General features: G+C 42.9%; 1 protein-coding gene and 2 long non-coding RNA genes across 5 annotated transcripts in view; 1 reads left to right on the top strand and 2 right to left on the bottom strand.

Moving 5' to 3' along the window:
* Positions 1-162: 162 nt before the first annotated feature.
* LOC309363654 lies at positions 163-5,813 on the bottom strand. Its single transcript, XR_014165517.1, has 2 exons — positions 5,463-5,813; positions 163-602 (listed from the first exon to the last, which is right to left on the bottom strand). It is a non-coding gene; the product is annotated as an uncharacterized lncRNA (long non-coding RNA).
* A 5,848-nt stretch (positions 5,814-11,661) lies between these two features.
* On the bottom strand, positions 11,662-12,849 carry LOC309363657. Its single transcript, XR_014165520.1, has 2 exons — positions 12,750-12,849; positions 11,662-12,132 (listed from the first exon to the last, which is right to left on the bottom strand). It is a non-coding gene; the product is annotated as an uncharacterized lncRNA (long non-coding RNA).
* Positions 12,850-12,876: 27 nt separating this feature from the next.
* ARHGEF3 (Rho guanine nucleotide exchange factor 3) overlaps positions 12,877-26,619 on the top strand; it is a 125,042-nt gene continuing 111,299 nt past the window's right edge. The window contains exons 1-2 of one of the 3 annotated variants that reach the window (XM_081899996.1): positions 12,877-13,000; positions 21,644-21,736. In XM_081899996.1, the coding sequence (XP_081756122.1) occupies positions 12,963-13,000; positions 21,644-21,736 (131 nt within the window). In that variant the 5' untranslated portion in view covers positions 12,877-12,962. Of the gene's footprint in view, positions 13,001-21,643; positions 21,737-26,619 lie in introns of those variants that run through there. The other 2 variants (XM_081900000.1, XM_081900003.1) reach the window with 2 other exon arrangements.

The raw sequence follows: 26,619 nt of genomic DNA, 5'->3' as shown, positions 1-26,619 counted from the left end.
TTCAGAGTCTTTGGAATCATTAAGTAAAGTCCATTGAGACACCACTTTTGCAAATTGTATTAAATGTATTGATCACAATTGCCCTAAAACTGTTTTAGTCTAAGGTAGGTTAGTGTTTAATTGCAATAACGACATCAAATTTAGTAAGCAACTCTGTTGATGTTATTCTGAAATGAAAACTTTATTGAATGGTTTAAACATGAGAGGATATTTTGCTGAAGAATCACTGCCGTAAATAATGGTATTTCTGCCCAAGGTAACTATGCTAATTTTTTTAAAAAAACTTTGCACTGCCTGCCATGGTTGATATTCTATTGCCTGCTCCTTTCTATTTGTGTGCTGACCAGCTGGAAAGCTAGCCTGTGTATCCTGATTACTTGAAAGTTCATACAGCAATTGCCCCATAATACTTTTCGTTCCACAGCAATCAAGACACTTCTGTCTGGCAGCTTTCCCTTAATTTCAAAGTAAAATGTGTTCAGTGATTTTTTTTAAATTTAAAGACAAGTGGCAAACTTGGCAAACTAGGATAGCAAAACACATAATAAAATTTTTGAATGGAAGGTCCAACTAGATGATGCAGCAGCTAGAACATTGGGTGCCTGCGAACAGATACAAAGAGGGTGCTTTCTTCTCAGCAATTACTGTTGCCTCTGCACATGCTGTTCCTCTCAAAATACTCCCCCCCCCCCCAGTTGGCTCCAAGATCAGAAGCAAGCTCCACTTGGAGAGAGGGGAGTGTGAATTGGGAAAAGGGTTCAGAAAATGCCATATATAGTTAAGTAGAGAACTCCTCCCCCCCATGTTGTTAGACTACAACAGCCCCAGCTAGGATGGCCAATTGTCAGGGATGAATGGAATTGTAGTTCAGCAACAAGTTACTAACACTTGCCCCAAATTAATTATTTGAATTATTCAGATTTTCAATTCAGTCACAGATTTGGCAGTTTTTCCTTACAGATGTCAAGTTTTCAGACACTTGAAGGATAAATATTCTCAATTTGATGCGGTTGGCTTGTGTATTTTCAGGTGGTAATTTTTTTTTATATGTTTATAAGCCTGAAAGAGCAAGAGGTAAATGCCTAGGCATTGTCTATAACTGCTTTGATCTTTCTCCAGACTTCAGAGTTCTCTTCTGCTGCTTTGTTTGTTCTAAATCATTTTTTCCAGAACCAGCAGTGTGAAAAAGGTGATATCGCAGCCAGCTTGCCATTCCTCTTTTGTGCAGTTCTTTTATTCTGACACAAGTGATTGATAACAACAACCAATTATTTCCCCGTAACCCAAAGTAGATAACTTCTTACTTAGGGACAATGAACAGCCATAAAAATAGGTAGAAAAAAGGTAGGAAAGAAATTGCAACAGTGGTACTATAGATAACCAGTGAACTCTTCCTGCAAGTTCTTATGTCAAGGCATGATAATATACTTTATTTTTTATAGTACTTTTAGGGGGTGGGTGCTTAACTCTTTTGCAGCCAACTACTTTCCCATTGTAACCCCCACCCAGCGCCTTTCTCTCTCTCCCATGGAGCCTTGAGATCAGTGTTTGTGGAGGGAAGCATGTGGGGATTTAATGTCTCTCTTCTCCAAGCTTCTCTTTTCCAAAATAAAATCTCTCCCAACAACTGCTTTTGTTCATTTTCATCTAGCGTCAGTGGCCAGAAAAGAAGCCCTTTTGTTAGACAATTGTTTTGAATGGAATGAATGGAAATGGGTCTCATCAGTAGGTAAACCATCCCACTCCCTCATGCTGTATGATAGGAAGTTGCCTGCCTTTGCCATGGGAAGTAAACAAAAACTAAATAGCAACTTATTTCAGGCTTGCCATATTTCAAACAGTGAAAGAAAATGGAGTTTTTTTAAGGGAAATTGCCAAAAACGACAATGCAGACATGGCTTGCCATACGTCCAGATTTCCCCGGACAGTTTTGAGATTTCTGCCTGAACACTGCTTCCGGCTCTAGTATTCCGGATATGTCTGGGAAATTCCGGACGTATGACAACCCTAATTTATTTTCTCTGCTGATTTAAAACAGCAGTAGGACTGAAAAAAGAAAAGGTTTGCAGACTGTGGAGCAAACACATTTGAGACGAAGGCTAATTGCCTTTAATGTAATGTATGTGCATACTAGACATAACTTCAGTGCAAAATGGTGCATTCTCTATTCTGTTTTGGATGGTGGCTGTCAGGGCAGTTACCCACAGGTAGCAAAGAGCAAGCTCAGGGGCAAAGCAAATCAATTCAAGGATTTATTTTCTTCCCATCCGCTTTCTCCATATGCTTTGGCTTTCCCATGGGAAGAAGCTTCTCTGACTTTAGTGGGATGTACTTTTGCTTGTTGATTCTTCAAAGCAAGTCGTTCCACTCTGGCTAACTTCTCACTTACTAAATTGGTGGTTTGTTTGTTTTTTTAAAAAAAGTCCCAGCAAGCAAAAGGCAGACCATGAAAAGCCCAAGATTATTTCCCCAAGAGATGAAGTTCTCCTACAAAATATTTATCCATGCCTTTAGTTGAGTTTTGCCCTTTTACTCGTAATTATTCATCTCAAAATTGAAATCGTACCCAAGGAAATTTGACTGGTGAACTTTTGACAAAGAACAAATTTACTTGGAATGAATCTTGTGCAAGGTTCATTAAAACTTGTGGGCCTTTGTAAATTCTAATTCCAATGTGATTTGCACTAGAGGAACTCGTGGTGGATTATGCCAAAAGTTGACTACTCAGCACAGAAAACAAAAGAGCTGGTCCACCCCCCACACACTAAACCATGACTTATCACAGTGTGTGTGAACTAGAATGAACCCATGTGAGCTTCAGGCTTGCACATACACACCTTTTTGCATTGTTGGAAGGAGGAACTTGAAGCTTTGACTCCTGCTTTTAGTTTGTCATGTTCTCAGGACCAACAGACTACGGTTAACGGTTAACATTAATCTATGGTTATTTTTAAAAAAGGCCTTCAGAAGCAGCAGTTTGGAGTTGGCTTTTAAGTACAGTTGTACCTCGGCTCCCAAATGCCTTGGGAGTTGAATGTTTCAGCTCCCAAATGATTGAAACCCAGAAGTGAGTGTTCCAGTTTTCGAACATTCTTTTGAAAGCCTGAAGTTCTTTTGGGAGCTTCCTGCAGCCAACCAGAAGCCACGCTTTGGTTTCCAAACGTTTTGGTAGTCAAACAGACTTCCGAAATGGATTCTGTTCAACTTTGAAGATACGACTGTATAGCAGAGTTAATGTTAACTACAGTTTGTTGGTCCAGACAATATAACAAACTATAGCTAACTAAAAGCAGAAAAAACACTTCCAAACTTCTCGTGGCTCTCTGAGACAAGAACATAGGAGTTAGAAGTGCACAAGTCCAAGGCTAGCTCAAGCGTATTCCAGGTTGTGCAGATGTGACCATTGGGTATGAGTCAGTCAGGCACTTTTAACTTCAAGAGGAGCATGTTAAACATGTGCTCCCACTCCAACCCAGTAAGGTTTGCAACAAAAACTCTTGTATGCCAAAAATGTTAATGTACATTTTAGGGGATAGGTTACTATTTTTTGTTGTGTTGTTGCTACAGACTGAAGTTTGTCAAATGGTAACATAATCCCTTATGTGTTCTGGGTTTTGTTTTTAGATTACATAAATGCAGAGTTACAATAATTGTTAATGTTTATAATTCTTATTTTGTGTGTAAATTGAAAACTGCAAGATGTATCTACATGTGTCAACAGTTCAGTAAATGTAGCAGTTTTCATGTTTATGTACATGAATATAAGCTCTTGACGGTAGCTGATATTTGGATAAATTTAGTTTTTATGTTGCTATATTTTAGAGATTAACACCAGAATAAAATGTCATAAAGTTCATCTTGTGTTTCTTGCATTTTTATATTAGATTTTATATGCATGTGTATTTTTTAAATTATTTGATCCTTTTTTTAGCATTACAACAGTGTTTAAGTTGCATATTGTTGTATCTCCTTGATATGACATAAATAAAATACATTCTGTTTATAAACATTATTTCCTTGGCACTTGTGGAAATGAAACTTGTGCAAGTAAAACGGGAGAAAATGTTGAAGAGCTTAATAAATGCTTTCTGTATTTATACTAATAATTACTAAGGCAAGCCCAATTCAAGTTTTGTTCCAAGTGGGTGACAAAACATACTGCAGCAAACAAGGTGATAAGTCATTTTTCATTTTTTTTTCTTACATTTCTGTCCAACCTTTCTCCCACTATGGAATCCAAGGTGGTATACATGTGGTTTGCGGACAGTCATCCTTCCAGGCACCGACCCAGAACCAGATCTGCTTAGCTTCAGCAAGGTAGTGACTTCATGAGCTTTCAAACTATATACCCTGGGACCTTGGCAAAACTTCACTTAGTAGACTATTTATGACTTGTAATATGTCTGCTTACTGGCACACTGCAGACATGTGTGTTTTATGCACAACTAAAGGTGCTGGGTTTTGACATGCAGAGCCCATACACCAAGCCAAAACTCAACAACCAGTGGCAGATCTGGTCTCGGCAACCTGGTTGCTGCTGAACAGAGAGGCAAAACAAATAGCAAGTTGTTCAAGTGGAGAATCCTGTCTGATGGTTCGCCTGCACCTCAGCTGAGAAAAATCAACTAGAAGGAGGGGATGACAAGTAACAACTAATAGGGGGAACTGTAAGAAAGGTCAGACCAGATCTTACTTCAGCCACAAACTCCTTTTGCAGGAGGCATTTGAAACGGAGATTGCCGGGGGTGAGGGTGATGTAAACGGCAGTGGGGGTTGCATTTGGCAAGGGTTCTGGGATGAAGCAGCAGGAAGCGGAGAGAACTGCATGTGTGCTGGCTGGGAGGCTGCACACAAAGACCAGGAGGGTGACTTAGGCTTCTGGACAAATTAATGGAGGAAAAGCCCATCATGGAGGTAAAGCTTATCAGCAGCTACTAGCCACAATGGCCTTGTTCTGCCTCTGCGATTGGAAGCAGTAATGCTTTTGACTACCAGTTGCTGGACTTTCCACTCGTGCTCATCTCCTCCTTCTGGGCTTCCCATAGGTATCTGGTTGGCCACTGTGAGAACAGAGTGATGCAATAGGCTTCTCTTATGTTATTATATTTGAAAGTATCTAATATGCTACACTACAAAATCTGTCAACTCACTCATGAAAATGTGCTATTGTATGCGATCTCTCTCTCTCTCCCTTCCATCCTGATTCAACTGGGTTGCTTGTTGCTAACGGTCTACATCGGGGATAGCCAACATGATGACCTCCAGATATTATTGAACTACAGCTCCCTTCATTCCCAGCCAGCATGATCACTCATAAAGGATCATGGGAGTTGCAGTCAAACAACACAATGGTTGCCCCTGGTGTACAGAATGACTTGCTGCAGTATGAGTTTAACCTGTACCTGTTAGAAAGAGTTTAGGCTGTCTCCTGGGCAATGTGAATAACAAGCTGCTTCACATACCTTTCTTTGTGCCAAAAGCTCCATTTTCCAGATGTCCAAAAGCCCAGGGTTTTTTTACTATCCAACAGTGAATCAGAATGAAGTTAATGTAAAGTCTACTGCATCCCGAAAAGTTTGAGACAACTATTATGATGGCACGCCGTCAAAACATGAATGAACTAAACTATTAGGGGTTTGCTTTATTCTTATTAACAACAATGAGGTTTGGTCTATTGACTTAGGGGCTGGAATGGTGGCTGGCTGTTTATTTCTTTGTTTTCATATACCGTATTTTTCGCCCCATAGGGCGCACTGGCCCATAGGGCGCACCTAGGTTTTTTTGGGGGGGGAATAAAGAAAAAAAATTATTTCCCCCCCCCAGGCGCAGGGCTGGGGCTTCCCCCGACCCCAGCCCCCAGAACAGACTGCTATCCGCAGGGATGCAGGTAGCTCTCCGCAAGCCGTGGGAACTCCTGCGGGCTCCCAAGGCTTGCGGATAGCTTCCTGAAGCCTGGAGAGCGAGAAGCCGGTGCATCGGTGCGCACCAACCCCTCTTGCTCTCCAGGCTTCAGCGAAAGCCTGCATTCGCCCCATAGGACGCACACACATTTCCCCTTCATTTTTGGAAAAATACGGTAGATGTTGCAAGCCAGCTTCTCTTTGGTGTTGGAAAGCAATACTGAATGTGGTCTTTGAGCTGCTCTTCAGGCATTTTCACCAAGCCTTCTGAACAAACGTAAGTGGAGCTGCTTTTTGGTGTCTGTGACTAACAGGGTGTGTGTTTTAAATCCAGTCTCGGGTCTGCTCCAGTGTCCTGGCCTCCTTCCACCCTGGGCTGAAAACTGTGTGTATTGGGGTGAGCCAAGTCTCTCCCTCCCACATGTATTATAGTCCTATACTTTGAAAGCCTACAGTGCAAAATGGAAGTATGTTGGAGTTAGGATGGAAGATAGGGCAAGAGAAAAGTAATGGGATGGATATTTGTTAATGAATTAAAATTAGAACTAAAACTGGACAGACCTTGGGTATCCTCTGTCTTGCATTGCTTTCTGATTAAGTAACCTGCCTGGCAAGGCCCAGGGGCCCACCATTCCACTTAGATAATAAACACACGGACACAAATATTTTGAGTTAATGGGCTATATGGGATGCGGGTGGCGCTGTGGGTTAAACCACAGAGCCTAGGGCTTGCCATTGGCGGTTCAAATCCCCGCGACGGGGTAAGCTCCCGTTGCTCGGTCCCAACACCTGCCCACCTAGCAGTTCAAAAGCACGTCAAAGTGTAAGTAGATAAATAGGTACCACTCCAGCAGGAAGGTAAACAGCATTTCCATGCGCTGCTCTGGTTTGCCAGAAGCGGCTTAGTTGTGCTGGCTACAGTAAAGCTAGATGAGCGCCGCAATCACAGAGTTGTCCGTGACTGGACCTAATGGTCAGGGGTAACTTTACCTAATGGGATAAATAAGGCCACAGCTTTATTGGTTACAGATGTGAGTGGTTTGGATTAGACATTCGGTGAAACCAATTATATCCTGACTCCTGCATGCCCGCAGGAAGTCTTATAGGTCAACTGCAGGAAGTCTCTTAAGGGTCAACCACCGATAGGGGGAGCCGTTTGATATAAATAAATTAAGAGCATCCCCCAGGGTCCCCGATGAGGTTGTGGCATGGCCCTGGCCCACACCCAGGCTTCAGACAGGATCCACACCCCCAGATCCCTTTATTGGGATACCCTTAACGAGGAGAGGCAGTTGGAGGCAATAACCTCCCCTTTCCATGAACCAGGCTTACCCAATGCCTAACTGCCTGCAGCGGTCACGCCCCCTGGATCACCTGATTGGTCAGCCAGAGGGCATGACGCAGCTTAGAGTCTCGATGATGCACAGGAAGGTCACGGATGCCCGCCCACAACTCCACCTCCCTGGGAAGGGGAGTGGTCTTCCCACCATGTTGCTCAGGATATTTGCCTCCCATCTTTTGACTTAGAAAACTGCTACCCTGTTCAGAGCAAGCTGACAATGCTTTTAGCAGCCAAGTGACTTGAGATATGTCTGTCTACAGGGGCAGGGTTGGAACCTGTATGCAAAGCAGATATTCTCCTACAGAGCAATGGGATTTATTCAAAGTTAATATTGTTATAGATGGGGGGTGTTCCCCTAAACCCTAGGAATGAATAATGCTAGGATTTGGATTAATTGGGATATGGATTAAAACATAAACTGTAGAGTTGTGCTAGACAGGGAATTCCTGGGTTGGCTTGTGCCAGCAAACCAACCAGGCTGAGCCAGAGAAACAATAGAGGGCCATTAACTTCTTCCCCCAGGTGTGAACAGAGACTGGGGATTTGGGAGGTTGCCAGGGTAACAGCTCTGGGGGAAGGCAAGGGGTTTCTGAGAGGAAGAAAGGAGAGGAGCTAGGATCCATCTTTGAGGGAGGCAGACTGAAGGTTGCCTGCACTGCCGCTTCTGGAAATGTATAAGCCGTAAGATCTGGACTCCCTTCATGCAGACTGAAGGTGTAAATAGGTGAATAAATCATATTTCTTAAAGCATGACAGTCTCTGCCATGCCTTCTATTCTCCAAAGGGACACAGACCCTGTGTGTGTGCCTGGGACCCCATGGGCTCTTGCCACCACTTGGCAGAGAAAAGGACAGGCACCCAACTTTTGTAACAATATATTTAGGATTGCACTTTTGAGAACCTGTGAATGTTCCAGTAAAACCACATTAGTCATGAAAGAAGGAAGCTGGCTGCTTGTTATTATAGTCTTTGCAAACATGCCAAGGTGTTGCAGGAGGAGTTGGTTTAAAAGGAAGCCACAGTGTATATTTAGGGTAACGCTTGTATACTGCACAGTAATTAGGGGTGGAGATGAAGCAAGTGTTGAACTGAAACCATAAAGAATGAACTGTCTATTGTATTCATAATGCATTTCTGAATGTTGCATTGCACTTGTGGCTGTGTGAAGAACTGTTTACTTAATAAATTATTATTTCTATCCTAATTCTCTGCATGGTACGTAATGGTGGCTTATAAACATATATTTTAAATAGGAGCAACAATCATAACTACCAGAGACCTCTATCTTCCTAGTTAACCTTAAAACTCTCTTCAGTCCTCCAGGGATTCTTTTAGGATTGTCCATTCAGCAGAACTTCCAAAAATATAGCTCTCAACCTTTTCCTAGATCTCCCCCTTACTGCTGAACTTATGATTATGGGCAATCACCAAAGCAGTTATTGAGGGATTTCAGTCATTTACTTTTTAACTTCTAAACCCAGACTTTTCCATTTAAAAAACATGTCTGAGTACTTTTTAGACCGTGGGCACTACTGGTTTTATGCTGATTTATTCTAAGGATAATGATGTTTTAGCTGGTGTTTTCATTTTAGGTTATATTTCTAATTTGTACCCTGCCCAGAGGATTTATTGTTAAGGAGCAAGATAAAACTGCTGAATAAATAAATACGTAGCTTTAAGGATAGAACATTTTGGAAATAAAGACTAAGTCAGTATAGTGTGACAGCTAAGGCTGCAGTCATAACTCTCACTGAATTTAGCAAGAGTCTGAGTAAAGTTAGGGCAAGTCAACAAAGTATTAGTTTGGCGATTCTTATTGTGGTCTAACTCAAGCCACTGTTACCTCTGCAATATGAGGGTGATGGCATTAACTAATAATAATAATAATAATAAATTTTATTTATATCCCGCCCTCCCCAGCCGAAGCCGGGCTCAGGGCGGCTAACAACACCAAAATAGTGCAACATTATAAAAACATTATAAAAATTAATTAAAATCAAGATTGATGGCAACCATAAAGTTTTGTAAAGGTTGCCAAGGAGGGAGTCAGGCTGCGCCCTAACCAAAGGCCTGGTGGAACAGCTCTGTCTTGCAGGCCCTACGGAAAGATGTCAAGTCCTGCAGGGCCCTTGTCTCTTGTGACAGAGCATTCCACCAGGTTGGAGCCGCAGCCGAAAAAGCCCTGGCTCTAGTTGAGGCCAGCCTAACCTCTCTGTGGCCTGGGACCTTCAAGGTGTTTTTGTTTAAAGACCGTAAGTTCCTCTGTGGGGCATACCAGGCGGTCCCGTAGGTACGAGGGTCCTAGGCCGTATAGGGCTTTGAAGGTTAAAACCAGCACCTTAAACCTGATCCTGTACTCCACTGGGAGCCAGTGCAGCTGGTATAGCACCGGATGAATGTGATCTCGCAGCGAAGACCCCGTCAGGAGTCTTGCTGCGGCATTCTGCACCCGCTGGAGTTTTTGGGTCAGTCTCAAGGGCAGCCCCACGTAGAGCGAGTTACAATAATCCAGTCTGGAGGTGACCGTCGCGTGGATCACAGTAGCTAGGTCAGGGCGAGAGAGGTAAGGAGCCAACTGCTTAGCTTGGCGGAGATGAAAAAATGCCGCCTTTGTAATAGCTGCAATCTGCGCCTCCATGGAGAGGGAGGTATCGAAGATTACACCCAAACTCTTAACGGACGGTGCTGGCACTAATTGCACCCCCGCAAGAGATGGGAGTTGCCCCCTCAGTCCCATATCATCCCATCCCAGCCAGAGGACCTCTGTCTTCGAAGGATTTAACTTCAACCGGCTCCCACGTAACCATCCAGCCACAGCTTCCAAGCATCTGATCAGTGTGTCTGGGGCTGAGTCAGGATGGCCATCCATCAACAGATAAGAGTTGGGTGTCATCAGCATACTGATGGCAGCCCAGCCCAAAACTCCGGACAAGCTGGGCGAGGGGGCGCATAAAGATGTTAAAAAGCATCGGGGAGAGAATCGCACCCTGAGGCACTCCACACACCAAGGAGTGGCGCGATGACAATTCCCGCCCAAGCGCCACCCTCTGTCCCCGACCAGAGAGAAACGATCGCAGCCATTGAAGGACTGTGCCCTGGGTCCCCACGTCGGCAAGGCGGTGGTCCAGAAGTTCGTGATCGACCATGTCAAAAGCTGCTGACAAATCTAGTAGAATCAGCAGCCCCGACCCGCCTCGATCCAGCTGTCTACGAAGATCATCTGTTAGGGCAACCAGAGCCGTCTCGGTCCCATGACCAAGCAGACTACCTTAAAGCAGACTAGCTCTGTCAAATTACATGTTTATCCTACCTGTCTTCCACAGTCTTCAAAGGCACTATCCCTAAGACTCCTAGTCAATTCCCCATCTGATCAGAATTACACTTACTAGCTTTAGCAAGATTGCACCATCACACATATCCAGACCATGCCTTGCTTTAAGGATTATGGAGAAATATTAACATATTTAAATTACCTTAAGACCTATACAAATGCTAAGTGTTTTATATAAACCTTTCAGGGACAGTAAATGTTGATGTCTTTGATTTCAACTAAAAATGGGGTAAACATAGTACATACTAGCTTTTGATCCGTTTTTATTTTTTTTAAAAAAATGTAAGGCAGATTTATCGCCCAATCCTACTGTGAGGGCTTTCTTAGTTGCCATGCCTAGAATATGGAACATATTTTACCAAGGTTAGCTTTCTCCTGCTCTGTATCTCACTGTTTACTAAAAACCTTCGAATTTCAGCAGACTTTGTTGTGTGGCAGAGAATTCGCTTTTTAGGGAAGTTTTTAATGTTTGATGTTTTATTCTGTTTAATATTCTGTTGGGAGCCCCCCAGAGTGGCTGGGGAAACTCACCCAGATGGGCGGGGTATAAATAAATTATTATTATTATTATTATTATTATTATTATTATTATTATTAGTTTCTATGCTTGGTTTTAACTGTTGAGCCAGTATCCTTGGTTGTTTTAAACTGTTATTTTTATGAAATTGTAACTTTAAACATTGTAAGCCACCCTAGGCATTGCTTTTGCATCAGTTAAATAAAAGTTTACCTGGAAGTCTTACTGCATTAAGTGAATCTATAAGGAAAGAATTATGGGACAAGGCTGCTTGTTCCAGTAACGGGCAGAAAAAAAGTTGACCAGATGGTTCAATGTGGAAAATTCAGCCAATTCTATTCAGCCTACTTGCTCTTGTTTCCTGGTTTATAATTCCCAGCTTTCAAAATTTGCTTGCCTAACCTTCTTATTTCCTGAAGCTTTATTTCCTTACAGAAGCTGCACTGTCAGCATTCTAATGCTAACAACTTCATCCTGAACAATTGAAATGTTCACAAACCTTCCATGACATCGCTGCAGTTTAGCCAATGGGTGGAGTAGTGGTGAGGGAGAGAGTGCATGGCTGACACACTTTGAAAAGCTTTTCGTTATGCAGATAAGTGCATGCAAGTCAATTTATTTCTTGGCATGCCTTAACACAGCACATGCAGCCACCACTTGAAAGTACAAAGAAAGGACTGAAATATGCAACGAGGCAAAACTATTAACCATTTAGCTTTGTAAATATAGTAGAATAATTCGTAGCAAGTGTGTGGTGTCAACAGGGCTGAGCCTTTTAAACTTCCTGCTGCATCTGTCTCTCAAGTTTGGGCATGTTTGAATCAGATCTCCCTTTCAAAGGTAGGCTGGCACATTGCACTTTCTCCAGTCGTGTAGTTTTGCCCTTAACAGTGCATCTCTGTGGGAGGAAAGGAGCGTACTTTTCATACTGACCCGCTTTTAACACCTTCTGGAATACAGCTTGGAGAAATCCCTGCTTTCGTGAGCATTGCTCTCACTTGCTTCCATAACCTCTGCTCCAGCCTTATTAAAAACCACGGAACTTTTAAGACAAGCAGAGGTTAGAAACACACCAAAAGACCTCAGCTTCAGGGCATATTTCCCCCTGGCACTAATAAATAAGACGGCGACCCCCACTCGCCCCATTTTGAGACGAGGCAGAAGGGCTCTGGGAAGCTCAAGGCGCGACTTCCGTGTTCGCGGGAACCGTCCCCTTTTCCAGAAACCCAACTCCGACACGGAGGGATATTACCGTTACCCCCACGAGGAACTCTTCCCGAGAGGGGAAAACCTTTTCGGTTGACCGAACCGACGCAATGCTGAGGCCAAAAGAGAGCGGAATGCAGGCCCCAACAACAGCGGCTGGGGGGGGGGGTAAAGCACTGACCGTCACGTCTGAACGCTCTAACCTCGAGCGATTCGCGGTTAGCGCGCTTAAGAGGCATGAGGCGAAGAAGCGAGCGTTTCTGCTCGTGGCCGCCGTCGCGGCTGTTTCAAAACTGAGGCGGGTGCTGCGCGCCAGGAGCCGAGCCAAGGGGGCGGGGCCTCGTGTGTGAACTGAGGGAGCCGCGGCGGCGGCGGGTGAAGTTAGCAGATTTATTTTCATTTCCCCCCTTCTCTCTCTATTTTTGCGGCCGCCCTGTCAGGAGTCCCCCTCACCCCCCGCTCCGCGGGGCTGCCTGACAGGGAGCTGGAAGCCGCTCCTGCCGCCTCCTCGCTTTCCCATTAGCAACTCCCGCCCACCGGGTCGGGGCCTGACTGACAGACCCGCTTCTCCTTTCTTTCCGAGCTGGTGGGGAAGCGGCGGCCCCGCGCCTCAGTTGCCAGGTCGGTCTGCCGGTAGCTCCCGCCTCCCCTCCTCCGGAGCTTCCCATGCAGGGCGCTGACGAAGAGGAGCCGCCAAGCGCCAGGTAAGGGACGTGCGCCGCCTGCCAGAAGCAACAGGCTGTGCGGGGTCGGGGAGACGGTTCCTTCGCAGAAGTTTATTGGAACCGAGAGAGAGAGAGCAGAGCTTTGGGCTTCGAGGGCGGGGCGGGGACGCCGCCTGTCAAGTGGAAACTCAAAAAAAAAAAAAAAAAGGGATCAGGGTTTTTTGTTGTTTTTGCTCAGCTTGAGCTGAGGGAACTTCGCTGGCACTGGAAAGACCAAAACAAAAGCAGCAACCCGCCCAGAGCGTTTCCAGAAGCGGCGCCCCCCCCCACCCGAGGCGACGTCGTGTTCTCGGAAACCCCCAATCATGTGCCGAGGACGGAAGGTTTAAAAGATTCACACTGGCAAGGGGAGCTCCTCCTCCCCCCCCCCAAACTCTCTAGCTTTTTTATTGTGAATGCAGAAAACGCCCATTGTGGGCTGAAGAGAGGGAGGCTATATAGTATTTGGCGATCGCCAAACGGTTTGGCTAAGTGACAGAGCTGGGCATCTTCCTGCTTGGAGGGGGGTGGGCACCTCCATCAGGAACTGCTCCGAGTGCCGGCAAATTTCTGACGAGTTATCCCCATTAGTCACTAGCTGTAGGATGATAAGAAGCGTCCTTTCCTCCCTTTTCTGATAAAAGTAGGCTGTTGTCCACGAAGGCTCTCGCAGTAAATCAGATGAGTTTATTTTTAACAGGCGCTCCTGTTTGCAGGTTTGCCTAGTTTATCCTCTCGTTTGTTCCTTGATGAGTTATAGAACTGTAGAGTTGGAAGGGACCCCTGAGGGTCATCTAGTCCAACCCTCTGCAACGCAGGAATCGCAACTGTCACACATGAGAGATGGCCATCCAGCCTCTGTTTGAAAATCTCCAAGGATTGTCCACTTGCTCTTCTACTATTTTGCACTAGCTAAGCATGTCAAATAAAAACAACAACAAAAAGAACTTCAGTAATGGCATGGCTGAATGCTTAGTACAGGAATGAGAGGAAATAGGGTTGACATGAAGAATGTCTTCATGTGATCCAGTTCCATGTTCATTATGACAGCATGAATATGACAGACTGACAGACATGTTGACATGTTGATAGGCTACGTTGTGGTATAGGTGCAGAGCTTCAAGTCAACAATTGTGGTTCCCAGAACAAGTAACAAGGCTTCAGATTTGCATGTACTTAGTTCATGCAACATCACAGCTGCGGAATGCATAGTGTGAAGTAGTCTTTAGAGCAGAGATGGGTAATCTGTTGGACTGCAACTCCCATCATCCATGACCTTTGGCCATACTGGCTAGGACTGATGGGAACTGAAGCTTAACAGCATCCGAAGGGCAAGAGGTTCCCCATCCCTGCATCAGAGGCAGCCTTAAAGTAATATATCTTTTATGTTAGTGGTTTTTAAAATTAAATGGTATAAAATTTCAGCTCTACAATTCTATGACACTCTCTTTAAAAAAATAAGACCCAAATTGGCTTGCTATCTGACTTTCAAAAGAACTTGTTTAATTAAGCATTTTTCTTAACCTGCCTTAGAAATATTTGAAAAGTGACAGTAAAGTACATTTCACACTTCCTAAAGACTCAATTGATTTATGGTACCTTGTCTTATATCGGAAGAATAGAACTTGGACCTTCAGATGGTGAAATCAAGGAGACTGTTCCTGCAAGTTAGTTTGTATTGGCATGCTCTTTCACTTGAAAGCAGATTGAAAGTTTACATCGATACTTAAATGATACAGCTCTGTCATCTTTTTAAGATGACACAAGCTGTAGTGACTTATGATAGGTGTGGCAGACATATACTTGCTATATTTTGTTTATGAGCATCTTATTATCTAATAAAGTGGATCTGTAGTGACATGTCTTGGTTCAAGACTTCTGAACTGAACTGCCATGTCTTGAATACTGAAATAATATGTTTCAATATTCCTATCTGTTGTTGCTAATATATGCAAATATTAAAGGGAGGATCTAAATCTTGAGTGCAGTGAGACTCTGGGACAGCACATACACTAAAATAGTTGAACTTCGACTATATCCGGACCTCCCCTGTTTTAATCAGGACTGCAAAGTTTAAGCCCTCAACAGCCATAATCACTAGGAAAATAACCTCCCCTTCAACATTTACCTTAGAAAAAAGCTCCTATTGGTGCCATTGAAAATCACCCCAGTGCTTAGTATTAATCTTGCTGAGAAACACTGATGATTCTGCACACTCCACATTTAATTTAATGTGTAGTTAGGCCCAGAGAAACAAAGTACTAACATGCTCAAGTACATGCTGAGAAATGCAGAAATGCAAAACATGTTTTTAAGAAAACCTAAAGAGGGGAAGAAAATAGCCCAATGAGGACTGAACATGCTTAGTGAGCTTCAGGAGCCCTTTAAATCTTACAGTATTCTGGTGTAGGAAGTGGTTCCTTGGCTGTCTGGCACCCTGAACATGGGTGTTTCTGTTGAGGTGAGGAGGATATATTGAAACAATTTGTTGCAGGACTCACTTGGGAGAACATAGTAGGAGCTTCATAATGGTGACCTGAAGTGTCTAGCTGCTTCTTTTATTATAGCTTAGAAACCAGTATGCCTAGAAGAAATGCATGCCAGGTTAAAAAACAAAACAAAAAACCTAAAAGGTTTTATGACACCTTCAAGAATAGCAGGTTTATGGTAGCATAAGGTTTCATGGAACAGAGCCAGCCTCAGATGCCTAAAGTGTTCCCCTCACCAGTTCCAGGCATCACCAGTTACTGTTGTTGTGAATACCAACTGACTTTATCCTTAAGATTGGCAGACGGGGCATTGCTTGTTATCCTTATGAGGATTTGTTGTGATGAGGGGACTTGAAGAAGACCTCTGTAGTGGGGCCTCAATTCTTGAACCGTCTCACTCTGGAGTTCCATCTTTTCCCTTTGCTGTAGGGATTCTAAAAACATCAACTAAAGATGTTTCTGTTTACCCAGGCTTTTCCCATCTTACATGGTTACTGTTACCTTATGAATATTTTAACTTTGTAATTGTAATGCTGTTATCATGTTGCTAATCCTTTGTTTGTGTATTGCCCTGGGCTCTGGTCAAAGAAGGGTATTCATAAATATAAATAATAATAATAATAATAATAATAATAATAATAATAATAATAATGGTGAACAGTCTTATATACTTCTTCAGGTTTGCACAGAAATGTCACACAGGTGATGCCTATTGCATTTCCTGTCTTTTGGCAGCACTTTGCGTAAATGATTGAAGTGGATTCTAGTCCAGAAAAGCTTATGCCACAGTAAGGGAGAAATCCAAAACCAAGATCTGCCCGGATGAGTGGAATTTGGAATAGGTGGATCTCTGGTTGTCGCTCATCAGCTGGACACCTCAACTCCACCATCGTGGCTCACCTGAAGCCTTGGCAGGGTTGGTACAGGGTATAGGAGCACTTACTCCTATTCCAAACTCAATTAAGCTTGGCCACGTAACCTAGCAACCTAGCAGAATTTACACTGGCAGAAAGGGTGGTGTAAGTCAAACTCTGTTTAAACGCTTGTTTTCCCTCTGCCAGGCTTAGATCATTTTAAAATAATTATTTATTAAATTGATATCCTGCCATTATTCACAAAGTATCCCAGCTGCTAAATTGGGATAAGTTGCACTAATATAATTTACCCCAGGGTAATTTACACTGGATTCTTATAGTCTGGATTGCTTTGTTCATCTGTTAGTTTTTAATGTGCTATAATACATCACCAGATTTTATATAAAAGTAGAGGATTTAATAGTACTCTGGCACCACCTCGTCGCTTCCAAAAGTCCTAGGTTTAGGTGCAGTCTTGGCAAGAGGGTTGATGTCTTGACTATCTAAACTGATAGCTGATGTCTTGCTTCAACTTTATTCTTCTTTTGAATGCATTTGTACAATTGTGCATGACAGACCCAAGTGTGGTGGCTTGTTGTGAGTTATGAATACCCAGTAAGCTTCTACTGCAAAGTCTCATTACCCTATTCTGCAAGCATTTATCTATATTATATCATCACAGATAGTCCTTTGACTCTTTGAGAGTATATACCGTAGTTTTGGAAGTTTCAACACTCTCCATGTTGGATTAGGGCCAATAGAGAGATAATTACTTAGAAAAGAAGGGCAGTTTTCCTAAGAGAAATGTGACTTTTTTGTGGTTGGAGTTTTGAAACAGCTTCCAATTAGTATAGTTTATGTATCTGTCACTCACATGAGGGGTTTTAAACATTATTACATTTGTCTTTCAGGGCAGAGACCTGGCTCACACAACATACTAAACCTAAAACAAATCTTGTATTTTTGATCATTTTGATACATGGCCTGATAGCTTCTGGACTGTATTATTGTAATGTACTCTACATGGTGTATTCAGCCTTTGAAGTGTATTCAGAAACTTAAGTTGATCTAGAATAGAGTAACTAGGTTGTCAACTGCAGTTGGCTACATGGCAGAAAGCACATCTCATCTGTGCTCCCACCCACTGTTTAGGCAGAACTCAATGTACTGGTTTGGACTTGAAAGTCCTAAACGTTTTGAGATCAAGAAGATATCTTGATCAAACTTTGGCACATGCAGCCACTATTCTCTACCTTGCATTTTATCATTTTGTACATCATTTTTAACAGGATCTGAGCATGTAACATGTAGTTTGAATGTCTAGGCTTCTGTAAAGTGCTTGTTTAAATATATTGATGTTGGGAAAAGACCACTAAGTTGGTCAGAACACTTGATTAGTAAGTTGTTATCTTTGGGAAAACTTATTGAGGATGGTTGATTTTGTTTTTAGGGCTATTTATTCCTAGTAGTATTGATGTTGCAAGAAGCAGACCTAAAAGATCAGTCCTGCAAATCTAAAAGTATTTAGCTAACATACAATGATGTAGAATTGGGGACCTATATATCATTTATTGACTTTTAAGGGTTTAAAGCAATGGGATATCCATACTTGGTACGTCTTCACTTTTTTGTTTAGATACTGCTGCATCCAGCTGGTATGATGAATTTTGTTTTAAGTATGAGGGATACTGTGCATTACCTTTTTTTATGTGGAAAATAATTGGGCAGAAATCCTTAGGATGCAGTTCTATATCTGCTTACCATTGAATAAGCACCATTGAACCCAATGACTTTTTCTGAGTAGACATGTGATTGCACTGTAAAATTTTCGTTTCAGCTATTGAAGTTTTTAATAATATTCCCTACAATTGTGTTACATTAAAGAGGAGACCACATAGGTACTTCAGGAAGGGGGGGGGGAATGAAATGGAATCCCCTTCCTCCCCACAAAAAAGTGTACTGTATATCCCTCTGTCCGCAATAGCAAAAGTTTCCATTTAAAATATCAATTTTCAGTGCTGTATTCCTAAAGTACAATTGACAATCAAGAACTCTCCTTGCAGATTCTTAGCCTGTTAGGTTTAACTACACATAAGTCACCAACAGCCAGGACCCTCCTATTTATCACATGCTTGTGTGTTCAGATGTGTGTTTGCATACATACATAAGGAGGAAAGCCAGAGTCTGAGGATGTATTTGGTGGTGTTACTGCAGATGATGTTGGTGTGCTGACTAATCTATACCTGCTGGGACATGTTCATGAAATTATTTTTGCAAGTGGCTTCAAAGCAGATGCCATATATTACTTGGGTGTAGCCCATCATTTGATTCTGTGGTTGTATTTTTCCCTTCTGTTTTCCAGAATAATATAAACAAAATAACTAGTCAAGCAATGAGATGTATATGTGCTTTATTTGGAACTAGAGTAAGTTTCTTGTACAAAGTGAGTAAAATACAAACATACTTAGTTACATCAATTGCTGATGAATTGTGCATTGGATTTCCACTTGCATAATTGGACTTCACCTCCATCTCCCCCCCCCCACCACATAGCTTCCTGCATGTCACCCATATCTGCTCTCACCAACACTCCTGCCCTATCTTCTTGCATGTATTTCCCTGTATGCTTAGCCCCCGATCCTCCCTACATGGCATGAGGAATGCCTGCAGGGGTCTTTTACTCATGTTCACTTTAATGGACGCAGAACCCTCTGTGTTATCAGAGGCCCTATAAAGGAGGGTCCCCAAACACAGAGAGGTCCTTTCTGTTTATGAACCTTCTGTAGAACCTTCTGGGCTACTTACTTCTGGGCTTTGGAAGGCTTTGGAAGAACAGACGTTTTAACAAAAGGGAATGTGTGCATAAGGGCCAAGCAGGTCAGGAAACAGCTGGTTCAGTGCTAATGATGGAATCTGTTAGTATCAATGGAATACTTGCATGAAAAATAGCTGTGCCTTAACATTTTGTGGAAAATACAGTTAATGGCTTTCCTCATAATCTTTTCTAGATGCATGGTGTTTAATTCACTAGCACAAGACACTGGGCTGTAGTGTTTAGGGTTGCCACTTGACATTGTTAACCCCTCTGCAGGTTTTCTGCTCTGTGTCTTGTTTCTCTTCTTCTTTCACTATTTCTGTTATGGGCGTCCTAGGGTGTTGTTTATTTTTGTATTCAGTTTATAGCATTCCTTATTAATTTATTTTGCTTTCTACAATATTTTGGCTTCATTTTTTTCTGATAGCACACGACTGTATCTTTCCATTCTTGACATCACTGCCTTTTTCTAATATACTTGCTTGCCTTGTAGTTGTGTTCTCATGGATGTCTTTTTAAAAATGAAATTTATACAAAACTGAAATTTCTTATGACATCATACTTCCACTTCTGTCTCTTTTAACCTTTTATTTTTGTGGGGGAGTTGTGTAAAGAAATCCCCATTTGTTTGGAAGTTTAATTCTGATGTTTCTTTTCATCCTTTTCTTTTCCTTTTCACTTCTCACTCTTGCATATCTTTGAGCTTTGGGGGTATTAGTTGAAAATAAAAGACAGACTGGTTGATTATCACCCACTGTCTGCACTTCATTATTGCAGTGCCCTTTTATATAGGCTTATCATTTCTTATCTTCAGCTGCTTTCCTTTCTTAAATTTTGCTGCTCACATTGGTTTTTATTAGGTCTAATTTTTATCCAGGTCTCTCCTCTTTTTTCCTGAATTGGGCTTAGTTTCCATGTAGACATCATTTTTGCTAGCTTATTTATCTTTATTATAAACATTCTTCTTATTTATCTGGTCACTTTATATTCCCTGTCTCTTTTTGCCTTATAGTATGCTTTTCTTCTTATTTTTTCCTTGTGATATTCCTTATCTTTGGAGTGCATCATCTCCTGATACTAGAACATAATCCTCAGTTTTGATTTTCCAGTAGGGTTTAAAGGTATGTTTTTGTTTTTAAATATAACTTGTTAAATAAGGTTCTTCCATGTACCTTTGCTTTTACTATTATTATTAAAGTATATGCATTTGATTATAGGTCAGGGGATGGGCCTGTCTCTATTTTCATTTGTTATGCTATTTCGTTTTATTCTGAAAGCACTTAAGAAAGTATTATTCCAGGAAAAGCAAAGGAGCAGAGTCAATAAAGAAGTGGCAACTTTTCTTTGCTGATGCAACTTATTGGCAAATTCTGTCTTTGACTGTGATTCTCTTGAAAGAAACTTCTAGTTTGCATTGTAACTTGTGTGTCTCTTGGTGGGCTGTGGAAATTGCCTGGGCTGAGTTCAGGCTTTATTCATAACCAACAAGCCACCTTTGTATTGGAGCCCTCATTCATTGTAGTTTGGCAGTAATTGTGGTCGGTAATATTTTATGGTAGCTTCTAAATCTACTTGCAATTTTATTTGAAAGACCTTGTAAGGAGGGTGAATATTGCTGTCACATTTACAGTGCTAAAACTTAATGGTAGAAATTGAATATTATATTATAGTAATGAGCTAGCTCTGAATGCTGCTTTTCAAGCACTTCTGCTTTGCATAGCCTGTGGGCATAATCCTACTGACACCAACTGTCTTGGCACACACTCAGAGATAAAAACAAAAGGCAAATTGTGTTAGCTGTTTTGAGGAGGGGATAGTTGACAAAACAAGGCCTAACATTCAGTTGACTTATTTATCATACAACTAAAACTCTGCTTGTTTCTCATTTCCTTTATCTTCACCTCAATCATTCATGACAAATATACCTTAGCCCAACTTTTTGCATAGTAGAAAAATCAGATTCCTCTGTTGGGGGCTTACAATTGCAACAAACATTAATGGATATCAGATTTGTTGTTTTGCATCTTTTGCATTGTTCTTTGCTCCTTGTTGCTGCTGAGTTGCTGCCAGAGTTCAGAAGCTTAATTAAGAATATGGGGGAGGATAGAACAGTATCACATAGCATTGACAGTAATGTCATTGCAATGCTGTGTGTGTGTGTGTTTCTTTGAAGTGGCTTTAAAATGAAGTATGCAGAAGTAAGTGTCCACCAGCTTCAGAACCCACCCCCCACTGTAGTTGACTCTGATGCTTGCCAGACTGCTAGCAAATGGAGAAGAAAGAAAATGTATCTGGACAGGGGTGCTCTTAGTTCTACCTTATTTGTGGCAATTCATGGCCTACCTTCTAACTGCTACTAATAGCGAAAGCAATCTTGTTCACTTGCACCGAGGAGACAATAGTAAAAATTTCATCGATATGTGGAAGTGTACATGTGTAAATTGTTTTCTTTAATTGCTCAATCCAGGCTTGTATTTTCTTTAAGGGCAATGAACACTAGTAGACCTGCCATTCTTATAAACAGCCCTACAGTGATAAGCCAGTGTGCCCAAAGAGAGGCGGAAGAAAACACAGCATGGTAAGGCAACATTTTTTCTTGGATTGTTGCATTTCTCATGAGAGAAAGAATACACATGAGGCAAATGGATATTGTAGTTTTGAAATAAGGAGGACAAAGGAAGAACGTGATATGCAGCCTTCATTTTGAATGGAAAGAATACAATATTTACATTTGTGCCTTCAGTTTAGTAACCCTAGGCTAGTTTCTACACATCAGAGGGTCTTGTAGGGGTACAATGGATTCAGGCCATTTCAGATGTGCTGATGATGTGTTTGTATGTCACATTTCAGATACACAATGGGAGGGGGTTCCCATCCTGCATATAGGAAACTACTATAGCAGGGACTGGACTGGGATAGAAGTCCCCACCCCCCTTGCTAGTTTTCTGTTAGCATAATATAAGCCTGGTGCATGCAATCATTTATTCCTCTTTAAGCTGTATTCCAAGAGGACTTTTGTCTGTGTAGCAACTTTATACAAGGCCAGTCACTCCCTGCAGTGAGCCTTCTGAGCATGTTATACAGGCATTCTACTCATTAGATAGATAGATAGATAGATAGATAGATCAGTGTTTCCCAACCGGTGTTCCGCGGCACACTAATGTGCCGCGAGCTGTTGCCTGGTGTGCCGTGAGCGAGTCCAAAAAAGGTTGGGAAACACTGGTTTCTCTTTCAAAAAGGAAACGTGGGTTAAAGCGGCGCCGCCGCCTCCCACTCACTTTCCTGCTCTGGCTTCCCTAACAGTTTTCCGAGTTGCGTCACTGGATCCAGCCCCCTTTTCCACATGTGACACGGGAAAGGCAAAGGCCTTTGAGGCACCAGCGCGAGAGGCTGCAGCCTGGGAATTCCCTCGCCCTGCCCAAGGGAAAGGCAATGGCCGGCCCCACCAGGGAAGCACAGGAACTCTGGGCTCGCTTTCGTTCGGCCCGCCTGGCTGGGCCCTTCTTTGCTCCTCCCTACCACAGAGACGAAACCGCTTCTCGCTCGGTATTCGGGCCAGCCATAGAGGTGCCGAGGGGCAGAGCGCCCGGGCCAATGGCGCTGTCTTATTGACCGGAACTTCCGAGGTGAGCGTGCGGTTGGCCGCTCTAGGCTTTCCCCGCCCCTTCTCTCTCGGCGGCGCCTGGACTTGCGAGGAAAAGCCGGAAGCCGCGGGACTTGGGGCCACTCGGGTCTCCGTCTCCCTCGCCTGCCTCCTCTCCATGGCACCGGGCAGCGGGGGACCCGCCAGTCCCCGGAGCCGCCTCCGCAGCGGGACGGCAGCAGCGGCGACGGCGGAGCGGAGGCGGCGCCGAGGAGAGCGGTGACGCCGCCTCTGCCGCTCCCGCCGCTGCGCCTCCTCAGGCCCGGCCTGGGCGCCCTCCGCCATGGGCTCCCTCTTCCGCAGCGAGGCGATGTGCCTGGCGCAGCTCTTCCTCCAGGCGGGCTCGGCCTACGAGTGTCTCCGCGCCCTGGGCGAGCACGGCCTCGCCCACTTCCGAGACGTGAGTTGAGACGCGCCTGCATTTGGTGCTTCATGGAATTGATACGCTGCTTGATTGTCGGGTGGGGGGGGCGTGCCGAGAAGGAACCCTTCAAAGCGGTTTACAAAAAAACAGAACAATGAAATTATCACTTTTTAAAAAACAACTATAACTTTCTCTTCTTCCCCAACCCTTGTCGTTGGAGGAGTCCCTCAGTCCCTCGCTTTGCTGCCTCCTCCCCCCCCCTAAAGCTTGGAGGTTCCCCGGCAAGGGGGAGGGAAAAAAATTGAAAGTTACACTTTCGTGCATCCCTCCTGGCGTGACGCTGCGTGCTGACGTCACGGGGCTGTAATGGTGGTGTGCCTCGAGATTTTTTTCATCAAACAAGTGTGCCTTTTCCCAAAAAAGGTTGGGAAACACTGGATGATAGATAGATAGATTCATACCAGGAAATGCTGGGGGAGAGCTGGATAGTCCTCATGGCTTGTGGTGAGACCCTCCCCAGAGCCCAAAGAGGATGTCAGTGAGGGCAGAGGAAGTCCCAAAGAGATTGGAGGTGCAGTGGGGCTTTGTTTAGGCTGCTCAGCCTCCCTGCCTAACACCTGGTGCATGGGGTATCACAGCAGCAGCAGCAACCTCTTTTCTGCACATCCTCAAGTCTCCAGCTGGTCCCAGAGTTTCAACTCTCGATATTTTGATTTGAATTAGAGAGAGAGAGGGAGGGGAAAATAGGTATTTAGAGGCTTTTTGGTGGGTGCCTCCTACTTTACGTGATTTTACTTATCTGCGTGAGGGCCTGGAACGTAACCGCTGCATAAGTGGGGGGATCCCAATCTCAATGGAGCATAGAACACATGTAGAGCCCCTCTTCAGTATTGGGAAATAAGTTTTCTTGGACAAACTGCAGAAGTCCGTACAAATTGGAGTGACTTGAGTGATATTCAAGCTTTCAGTGACTGCCAGGTATGTTATTCATGTCATCACTGATTTTCTGTTTATCATGTATTAGAGCAAGATAGGATTAGGAGTGCAGCTGTAGCGAGTTTCCACAAGCAAGGGTCAAATCCTAATAGGGCAGAAGGGTGACTAAAGCTGTACCTTTTTAATTCCCCTCTACTTCATTTGAAGCAGTGCTAGACAGGGTGATTATCTACTGTATTTGCCCACTACTACTTTTCAGGAAAACTGGAACCCTTCATTCTGTTACTTTTTATGTTTTGAGAACACATTGTGGACCTAGAATTTGGAAGGAGAGAGATTAAATTCTTGCATTCTGTATGTAATAGCTGATTACAGAACTGGTTTAGAGATGAAAAGCTATTTTTAATGTACCCCCCCCATTGGCCTTGAATTTGTATCATTTCTAACTGTATTATCCCACATTTTCTAGTGAGCAAAGGCAGAATTCCAGTCTGTTTAGTTTTTGTCCCATTTACAAGATGATAGTATTCCACATGGAACTGACTCTGTTTACATGTGCAAGACAGACTCGAGTCATGAACCAGGAGTTTTCTTAGATATTTGTGGAGATGGATCTAAAAAAAAACTAAGCCATAGTTTTCTCCACTATGCATTATCCAGTACACTTCTAAGATCCATTTCTCAAACACATTAAATGAACACATAACAAGTAATTTTTTGTTCTTTTTAAAAAGTATTTTAAGCAGTTTTTATGGCTTGTTTGTAAATTATGTTGAGAGGTACAGTATGTAAGAGTTGATTTATAAATTAATAAATAACCACAAGTAGAAGTTAAAAAACACAGGTCTCAATACAGATCTTTGGGGACCCCCACTTAGATTTCTCCTACCAGCATGAACAAGATGGGAGTTGCAGTCCAGCAATCACTGGAGGACTACAGACATTTAAACTCCTGTTTAACACTTTCATGCTCAAATCAACAAGGTTTGTTTGGATGGCCACCAAACCATTAATGGCAGGATTTTTCTTTCTCTGCCACTATCATATTCTCAAGTGATATTGTGTTGTGCTGATTGATTTCATATTTAACTCTCCTCAATTGATGTTGATTTGTGTGTGTGATTTCTGAAGCTTATAATGAAGAAGTAATGAGAGAGTAATCTTTTCATGCCTTATGGATGTTACATTAAGTACTGTATAGCAAAGCAGTAATGTTCAGCAAATTAAAAATCTTCTGTTCTGGAACACTGTGGAATAAGTTCACATTTAATACCTTGCTGTACATGTTGTGTCCCTAACAGCAGTAGATTTAAGTTCTTATAATAGAAACAATTGCATGGGATTCTAAAGCTCTTGGAAGCTGTTGTTGCAAGAAAATGGGCAAAGAGCCTGTTAAGTTGAGGATTCACTTGGAGAACATGAGTCACATAGCGTAACAGTTCTGGTACTGCACGCCCAGAAATGACTGCAAAACATTGTTTTTTAATGGTTAACATGATGGCAGTCCAGAAGGTGATCTCAGTCTCTTATATATGCTCTCAGAAAAATAGGCCTTATGACAAAAGGAAAAGAGGTTCCAGAAGCAAATAAAAATTCACATGAACTTCAGGCTTAAGTGGAAAAATACTCAGAACAGACTAACACGATAAAAACATCATGGGGATAAAGATTCACAGAAAGCAGTTTATTTGACATTCGCTCATTACCTCTGATGTTTGATGCAGTTACTTTTTTGTCACTTTTTTATTATTTCTTTGTTTGACCCCTCAGAATTACTCCTCCTCATAGAAATAAACGTTAAATTAACAAGTTACCTTTTTGTGTGCGTGTGTTCTTCACTCCCCTTCAAAACAGTGACCAGCGTACATGCCCCCTTTCAATGCAGTGACCAGCGTACATGACCCTTACAGTGTAGCGGGCGGGCGGACAGGAAGGTGACGTCGGGACGGTGCGTGACTAACGCGTGCACCACCCCCATGCGACGTCACAGCCAGTACAGCGCCCGCCACAGTAGAGAGTGTCGGGGTGCACAATGCGCCTCCTCCCCTCGCTAGGATTCGCCCCGGAGCCACGGCAAAGGTGTAAAATAGCCACATGCGGCTCTGGAGCCGCGGGTTGCAGACCCCTGGTATAGTATAAAGCCGTAGCCTGGTATGGGGAAGCTGCTTAACATGTACTTTATGTTCCCTAATTTGAGCAAAGTGCTGCACACAGTATATAAATTTACATGTTTTTGACACTTCAAAAGATCAGTTCCAAAGTTAATAGCTTCACTGCGGTGAAACATTGATTGAGAATTCAGTTTGCTTTCTGTTCTGGCTCTCTCTACTTCCTCTTTTTGTTGTGGCACAGTTTTTAGCTATGTGGATTTTAAAGTATTGCACAAAAACACTGAAACCAAGTAAGGGAGTTGCCATTTCCATCAGGAATTGCCAAATATTTGCAGAAGTGCAAGAGAAACAATATTCCACAGAACAACTTTTGGGAAATTCTTGGCAGAAGTAATAGTATAGCCATT

The sequence above is a fragment of the Podarcis melisellensis genome (genome assembly GCF_964234715.1).
Source record: "Podarcis melisellensis genome assembly, chromosome: 2".
In the NCBI taxonomy this organism is placed as follows: Eukaryota; Metazoa; Chordata; class Lepidosauria; order Squamata; family Lacertidae; genus Podarcis; species Podarcis melisellensis.
Note: the sequence above shows the minus strand (reverse complement) of the source record. Positions and strands in the feature narration are given on the sequence as shown.